The sequence below is a fragment of the Paracoccidioides brasiliensis genome (assembly GCF_000150735.1).
Source record: "Paracoccidioides brasiliensis Pb18 unplaced genomic scaffold supercont2.2, whole genome shotgun sequence".
Taxonomy (NCBI): Eukaryota; Fungi; Ascomycota; class Eurotiomycetes; order Onygenales; family Ajellomycetaceae; genus Paracoccidioides; species Paracoccidioides brasiliensis.
In genome coordinates, this window is record NW_011371359.1 from 3,374,926 (window position 1) to 3,383,080 (window position 8,155).

At 47.5% G+C, this 8,155-nt stretch overlaps 3 protein-coding genes across 3 annotated transcripts in view; 1 reads left to right on the forward strand and 2 right to left on the reverse strand.

Annotated features, from left to right (window-relative positions):
- Positions 1 to 2,067, reverse strand: part of PADG_11403 (uncharacterized protein) — a gene marked incomplete at both ends in the record, with an annotated part of 2,324 nt that extends 257 nt beyond the window's left edge. Inside the window, 4 exons of the mRNA XM_010759650.1 lie at positions 8 to 338; positions 405 to 495; positions 1,780 to 1,926; positions 1,990 to 2,067. Coding sequence (XP_010757952.1) covers positions 8 to 338; positions 405 to 495; positions 1,780 to 1,926; positions 1,990 to 2,067 — 647 coding nt within the window. The remainder of the gene's footprint in view (positions 1 to 7; positions 339 to 404; positions 496 to 1,779; positions 1,927 to 1,989) is intronic.
- Positions 2,068 to 3,787: 1,720 nt separating this feature from the next.
- PADG_02256 (uncharacterized protein) lies at positions 3,788 to 4,206 on the reverse strand (the record flags this gene model as incomplete). The annotated part of the gene is made up of 1 exon (XM_010758980.1): positions 3,788 to 4,206. A coding segment is annotated over one exon (419 nt), but the record flags the coding sequence as incomplete, so codon positions are not given.
- A 1,899-nt stretch (positions 4,207 to 6,105) lies between these two features.
- PADG_02257 (uncharacterized protein) lies at positions 6,106 to 7,764 on the forward strand (the record flags this gene model as incomplete). Its single annotated transcript, XM_010759445.1, has 5 exons — positions 6,106 to 6,232; positions 6,317 to 6,484; positions 6,541 to 6,656; positions 6,727 to 7,007; positions 7,086 to 7,764. 5 exons carry the CDS (start codon positions 6,106 to 6,108, stop codon positions 7,762 to 7,764), a joined length of 1,371 nt encoding a protein of 456 aa, XP_010757747.1.
- Positions 7,765 to 8,155: the final 391 nt, after the last annotated feature.

Consider the following 8,155-nt stretch of genomic DNA (forward strand, 5'->3'; position numbering starts at 1 on the left):
ATCAAACGCTTCCTCGGGAAGATAAACCCACTCGCTCTCGACATCGTCGACATAAAACTTGCAGTTGGGAGGGATCCAGGACGGTTGAATGGGACTCAAGTCGTTCCCGATCACCGTGGTGGATTGGAATTCGTCGGCAAAATCAATGGCCCAAATCCCCGTTGCCGTCCCAAAATCTAACACCCTTTCGGGATGCGCGGTGATGGGGGCGCGGAAGAGTCGCCCGCCGAGTGTCAGACGGAATATGTGGTGATGGAGATCCAGCCGCTCCTGTTCCGCCTCGTCATTCGGTAGTAGGTACGATCCGCTGTGGTAGCCATGGTATCTTCTTCCATTTTCTACGCGCCGGGATTGATGGTTAGCTTGAGTAGCGAGGCTGGTTGGGGTTTAAGAGGGCAAATAACCATATCGGTATTTTAGGGTCGATGAAGATATGGAAGTTCCAAAGGATGATCCGCCGACTGTGGCACTGATAGAGTTGGTATCAAAATCTGTCTGTTTAAGATATCAGTTTAACCCTTGATGAGGATGAAGGAAAGGTGTTTTGTTACATCTACATCAATCCCTTCGCTGGGATTTGGTTGCAGACGGTTGCACAATTGTCCTCCCTGAGGGTTGGTTTGACATTATTCTTCTGGGGATTTATAAAGTGCAAAGCAAAATTATAAACGGTACATCCGGTAATTACCACAAGCAATTCGATTGCGGTGTGTATCTGATGTCAACCACGCAGGTCTCGCAGGATATTTGTTAGACGTTGCGTGTTTGGCACCCTTGGACCTGGGGAACCGCCGGATTTTTGTACGAAACCTATCACTTGGAAATTGGGGTTCAAGATTCTCTTTGTGCTGCCACGCAGCACAGAGTTCGCCGGCTTTCTTTTAGCCATGGTGCTAAAGCGGACCAGGATCAGCTCAATCACCATGGCCCCCTTACTACAAACGGCAGTAGTGCCCTGGATTTGAACGTTCTAAAGTCGCGGAGATCGGAAGGGGAAAACAGTTCGTAAGAATGAGTGGTTCTAAAGTTATCTTTGGCGGATAACAGCCCGCAACCCGTGTCTAGCGTTGTCTGCTACTGTCTGCTGGAGTGTGGAACATGCATAAAGGTTTGCACTAGGATTGTTCCAAACCAAAAGCCTTTGATTTTTCATTCGAGACGAAGAATGAGGAGCTCTGGCATTGCAAAGTTGGTCGAGGCAGGAACTATTCTTCTGAAACTTATTTACTCCATGCGTCGTCTCCTTTCAATAACTACTTCCTTGGCTCGGAAGAGCTGAATCCGGTTTTCATTGTAGTCAAACATGGAAATGATAACTTGAGCCATGGCCCCTTGATTGGCTGCACACTGGTCCTTTAAAGATTCCGGAACATCTGGATGCCTATTCACAGGCTAACGAATATTTTTCAGCGGCGCAAACGTGGCCGGCCCGCTGTAAAGTGGAGCCGCCGCAGGCAAAATCAATAGTCCCCCACATAGCGTCCAGAAAGGCTTCAACTTGACGAACAGAGCGCCGGGTTAGAACACCAGAGAGAGCAACCACACAAACCGCCTTATTATCTCATTGCCATGAAGGGGCGCAGAGAACCACACATTCTTCTCAGAAATCGCCACGCAACCAAATCGGTTGGGTCGAAGCTGTGGTGTGAAAGGGGACCACCCTGTTCCAAACCACACGGGCTTTTCTCTCCACCGTTGGCAGATGGTGCAATAGCCCCTTGGCTTTCGTCCATGCCATTTCAGGCAACACGGAAGCTTGTAGCCGAACAAATCACGAACGTCCAAGGTTTCTGAGTTCCAACTTCCAGACCCAAGGGCTTCGCTATATCCCCACGACGTCTCATGATGACATGTTTCACCAAAGGTTTGATAGCCACCTGCCCAGAATATGGCTGCTTGGTGCACATTGTTATTCACATCATTATTCTATTTTACCCACAGTGTAGTTAGCAATAATGACTAGCATGAGATGAGCATGGCATTGCGGACCTTCCACCAATTCCCAGACGCAAAATGAAGGTACGGCATCTGTTGCAAGAAGTCTCTTCTCCTGTTTATGTTGAGCATTATGTGATGCTGGTTGTAGTGTGTGAAAAAGATATCTCAGATTTGTTGATGAGTGAGAAAAAACTCCATGGCTAGTGACCGTATTATCTCTTGTGGTTGAGCACGCGGAGATCAAAAGGATCGCCAGATATGACATTAAATAGGCTGTTCAATCCGGCTCTTTCTTCCCACAAGCAAAACACCAGCAAAACAATTTCACGCATTGCCGGTTGGCGGTGGATGCAAGTTCTCACCCAGCAACTGGATTTTAGAAAGCAAAATAGAAATAGATACCCGTATTGTAGTCGGCAGGCTATCCTGGCTGCCGAATACTAGCTCCAAGCAGAGAGAGCCATTCTTGCAGAGAACGAGCACATATATCTCTTATTCAAATTGTGAATAAGGGAAGAGACGTTTAACATTAGAATTGATCGGTGTTTATTCATGAAAGGAGGATCAAGGGCGACGGGAAAGAATAAAAGAGAAGATAAGGATGAGCAACTGAGTGAGGTACGAATGTTGTTGACAGCGAATTTGTTTCCTGGCAAAACATCTGGCCAAGCTGCGACGTTTGACTTCTCATAATTAATAACAGCAACAGCTACGTAGATCAATATGATATATACATCTCAGACGTGAAATCGATTTTAAATGCACAAGCTACGATCACGGCGTAAATATAAAAAAATATACACATTTTCTTACCGAAATGAACCCGCCCAACCGGCAATCATCCCCGAGTTTTCATTCAAACAAATATTTTAGCTGTCGAGTCCATGTCCATCTCATGTTTGTTAAAGTAAGACTAGATCGAGCCTTTTTAATCGGGCCCAACAATCTACGGAAGAGGGGATAAAATTTGCCTCTGTACCTATATTGACCGGTGAGTGCGGTACCTAGACAGGAAATAGTTGGGACGTGATATCGTGGGAGAGATGTGCCACACAGGGAACTTTATCAGAGATGGTTCTCTTTCATTGCTATTAGTGCCCCCAACCCCTTAAACTTGAGAGATGGCGTCAGTATAGAAAGTGCAATCTCGCCATACTATCACTGATGATTGTTGAAAGTCACATCACAGAACAATCCGATGATGTACTTACCAAAGTGGCCATCCGAAGTTCAAAGTTAAGGGCCGGGAGCAATGCCAGAGCGGATAGCGTCTCTGAAAGCAACAGCATAGCCAAGTTGTTTCAAGGGGGCCAAAGGAACTGAATCCTGAATGGTATTTCAGGGATCAATGAATAATTTGGCGAGAACACAGTAGAACCTGAGGTACGGATTGAAATGTATAGGAAGGGGAGGCGTGATGATTGAATTTAGTCCGATGCATCAAGCAGGCTATTTCAGCTGCGGGATAGACTTGCGGCACGCCATGAAATGAAAGCTTCAGATGGTTCGTATGCTGAACACGTACAATTGCCCAGAGCCATACACATTTCCACCTAACGCGACATACATCATCAGTTGAGCCATAGATAAGGGGCAAAAGGGACCGTCAAGACACGTCTCTAGTCGATTGAAAGAAAAGCAATTAGCCAACACAACAAACTTTCTCAATTCCGATAGAAGCCGCATCGACCCCACTCGCTGGACTGACCACAGCCATAACACACACACACACCCCCCCCCCCCCCCCCCCCCCACAACAGACAAGCCGCCCCCTCCGTACCCCTGGCAGCCGCCCCTGAAACCAATCTATCTCCTTCCCTATCAAGTTGGCATACAATAGCACTGACCATCATGAAATCGCAATTGCAGAGAACGGGTCACAGTATGTGAAAGCCCTCATTGTCGAGAGGAAAAGGTGATGCAATTGCGAAAGTTGGCAAAGGTCAAAAAGAATTAAAACACCAGACTTCATGAAGCCGGCCACCTCAGCACTCGTCGTGCGGTCGACTACGTCATCAACACGCACACAACAGACGTGCTGACGAAAGCCACTACTGGCTTTTGGTAGACGGATAAATTTTTTATGTCTCATGAAAGCATTTTGACCTCCCTGATGCTTGGCTTTAAGGGTAATGGACACTTGGAGTTTCTGAGATTTGTGTGTAGATATATTATCCGGGGATTTGCAGCTGGAAGAGCTCCGTGCATCTTCATAAAATTCGGACGGGTTGGCAGGAACGGTGCAGCCGGCATTGTCGCGTTTGAAGGCTGAGCATGAAGCTGGAATGGTGCATTCGAACTTTGCAAAATTGGCAATCGATGCCGATACTCCCGATATTTAGGGATAGAATAGCTTCCTTGACAGTCAGCAAGGGCAATTTATCAGACAAATTTTGTGATCTGAGATTGTTCTCAACTTTTGTAATACAGCCGTAGTTATCTTGGATTTTGTTGGGTTCATCATTCTCATAATATTCATCCACAGCAAGGAGAGCTTGTATGCGGGGAAACTCGATATCACTCAGAGACGAGGTGATTTTTGTTTCCTCTTTTGGAGCTCTGATGACAGCAAAAATGCTCTCAACAAATAAAACAAAGCTAAAATAGCGGCCAATGGCGCGGTGCTCCTGATTATAGCAGAGCGCGAGATAAAAACACCAAGAGGAAGTTATTACGTGACGTTTGCTCCCAGGATGAACCTTCAACCAAAGTTAGTTACATGTCAAAGAGAAGAGTTGCGTTTGGTATCAAAAATAGAACTTGATGACGCTCCATCCAGCGCTTCAAACCTTCGAGTCCATAAACAGAGCAGGTCTGGCCATCAGGAACTTGACAAGTGCATATCTGGGCGAGATCTCCTCAGGTGTGCTTTGTTCTGAGGGCCTAAGCGGTCGATCGCTCTCAACCAGCCATCCTGGGTCTTGGGTCGTCGCTCCAAACAACCTCCCTGCAAGCTCTAAGCGATGGGGTAACCGCCGCATACAAGGACTTAATGGATCCAAGTGCGTGATGGGGGATCCCAGAGCGCTTCTTGTGCCGAACGCCAGAACTCAAAAAACCAGCTTGATACTGCTTGAATCTGAATATTGGTTGGGCGGCAGACAAAGGCAGGGATTCCATTGGGCAATGTCATTATTGTTTTCTCATTTGCTTTGTTTATATTGTCGTTTGCCTAACGGAGACACGGAAACTATCTTTCTACCAGGTTCAGGTTTGAGCCAGCGGCAATTCGCTGTTGGGTGGGAAGCTTATTGCATTTGGAGCTTTTAAGTACTATTTGAAATAGGTCTGCCCTGGGACCCAAGCGGCTTACTGGCGCAGAGACGTTGACAGAGAGAACTGGGGAGACCAGCCACAGGCCGGGGGGGGTGAAGTGAGCAATGGTTGAGAACCCCTGGAACACGGATATTTCTAGTGCAACTCTAAGGTGAAACTGCACCAAGCGACTTGCCTGACAAGCCAAGCAAGCAGGTAAACTAACTAGGGTTGGGCCTTTTTGTTCGCTGTCCACGATATCCCCATATCTAGTTGCCATCGGGACGTCTGACTCTCTTTTCTCTTCTCTCTCTACCACTTAATGACAAAAATATCCCGCCGCATAAATAAATAAATAAATAAATAAATAAATAAATAAATCAACAGTGAATGCGACAGACAGAGATGGTTGTTGTTGTTGTTGTTGTTGTCTGTGTCACCTGACCTGGAACGTTGACTTTGACCCTGATAATCATTCAACCTGACTCCGCCGCCACTTGTCAACCCTCCCTCCAACATTTCTTGTCTGCAGTGCATTCATTGAACACCCTGTCTGAACCTCTGGGCCGCTGATCATTGATCTGTGATTTATCGTCACTCACTCTTCTCCTCACTTTTACTACCCTCTCTGCCTCCCTACCTCCCTCTCACACCCCCCTCCTCTTTTCTCGCCATCTCAATCCTACATTGTATCATTACCACCTCTACCACCCCATGCTGATGAAACCACAAAGCACCTGAAACGTCAGCAATCGGGCCCTGGCATCTCTTTGATTTAAAATCACCCTGCAGGAAGTCTCTCTTTCGCAGTATCAATTCTTTTCAACCATTACTTCTTCTGCAATCCAAAAGTTCGGACGCGGAAGTGAGGCATTTTAAACCCATCCTACGATCATTCGATATCCTTTCAAGATGATGGTCAACAAGAAACTCGATCGCTTTAAGCAGTGGGCGGGGGAGCGAATGGGATCAGAGGCGAAAACCAATGTCTCAGATGACTTTAAGGCGCTGGAGATGGAGATGAACTTGAGACATGAAGGTGAGGAGAGACTGAGGAACACCCGCAGATGGCTCATCCAATACTGCGCTGTACTTTGCTAACTATTGCCGTGCTTGGTTTCAGGGATGGAACGACTCCAAAGATCAATGACAACTTACATGAAAGCTCTGTCCAAGCGGAATGAAGGAGACGATAAGGAAAAGACTCTTCCAGTCGGATATATGGGTGGGGTTATGGTGAGCCACGGAGAAGACTTCGAAAGCACTTCAGAATTCGGACAGTGTCTCATCGGTGAGTGGGATCCCTTTCTCAGTTGTGGCGGGAAGACATTGATTCCTTGGCTCTAGGCTTTGGGCGGACAAATGAACGTATTGCGAGGATCCAGGAAACATACATATCAAATGCGACTAGCAGCTGGCTGGAGTCGCTCGATCGATCACTTGTCCAAATGAAGGAGTATCAGGTATGGGGCGTCTCTCTAGATTTAAATGTGCGATGTACCGTCCGATGTGACTGACAATATGTGTGTTTAGAACGCGAGAAAGAAGCTGGAAACCCGTCGGATCGCATATGATGCTTCCCTTACGAAGATGCAAAAGGCGAAACGGGAGGACTTCAGAATGGAGGAGGAACTTAGAAATCAGAAGGCAAAATACGAGGAGTCCACTGAAGACGTCTATCGGCGCATGGAAGACATTAGAGAAGCTGAAGCAGACAGTATCGCCGACCTTGCGGCTTTTTTGGACGCTGAACTCAACTACTACGATCAATGTCGAGACCTTCTATTGCAACTGAAAAACAACTGGCCTGCAGGGTGAGTCTTCACTGAGAATCGAGCGCCCCCACTTCCCCTCTTGCAACGTTGAACGTCACACTAACATTAATGATACAGTCAAACACAGTCGCAAGGCGGCTTATCCAGACGGCCCGGGCGCAATCGGTCAAACACAGCACACTCACTTCACGATCGATATGAACCTGTGCACAAAGAACCTGTACCAGTCCTATCCCCAGAATCCCGTCCAGCCATCAAATCGAACCGGTCCGCATCCACGTACCAAACTGCATCCCCACCCAGAGGCTACTCCACCGATTCATACCAACAGAACCTGCAACAACAACAACAACAACAACCAATGCCACGATCCATAAACCGCACCTCAACATTCGACGGATTCACCCACCAGCCGCGATTCGACGACTCTCCAGCACAGCGTAACAGCCGCAACACCCAACTACAACTCCGAACCGCGACCGGCACCGGCACCGGCACCGGCACCAGCAGACCCCACGAGCACTACCCGGAGTCACCCGATGACGCATCCTTCGGCAAGGGAAATAGTCCCGACCGATACTTCCCTGCCGGCCGACCTATTTCTCCCGCGACGTCGAATGGCAGCGTGATGTCGCGTGCAGCAAGTATGACGATGGTACAACAGGCTGCGGGAAGCTCGGCGGGTACGATGGGTAAGAAGGGGCCGCCGCCGCCACCGCCGTCGCGAGCTAAAAAGCCGCCACCACCACCGCCGCCAGCGGGCAAGAGGCATCTCGTTGGTGCTGGGAATGTGTGATTTTATTTATTTATTCCTTTTTTGTTTAATTGTTGTTGTTGTGTAGTTCTTGAAAAGAAATGAACTGACGAAAGTTGAATGCCCCTTTTTGGTAATGAATGTTTTGCTGGTATCAGATCGAATCTCTTAATGACTTCCATGTGCGCAAGCTTTTCCCTTTTCTACTTTTCTCTCTCTCTTTGCGCGACTGTCGCTATAATGTTTCTCAGCGTCGATCGCTTTTTTGCCTCAATTCGTCTGCTGCGTTTTGTTGAATATCGGTATGCGGGTATCGGTTTCGTCAAAATGTTCTGTTCTTATGTCTTTGGCGGGTTTAACCCATGAAATGATTTTCCCTATCTACATTTTCTTTTTATGTTACGTGCATCTCTCACGAAGACACCTGGGTTGT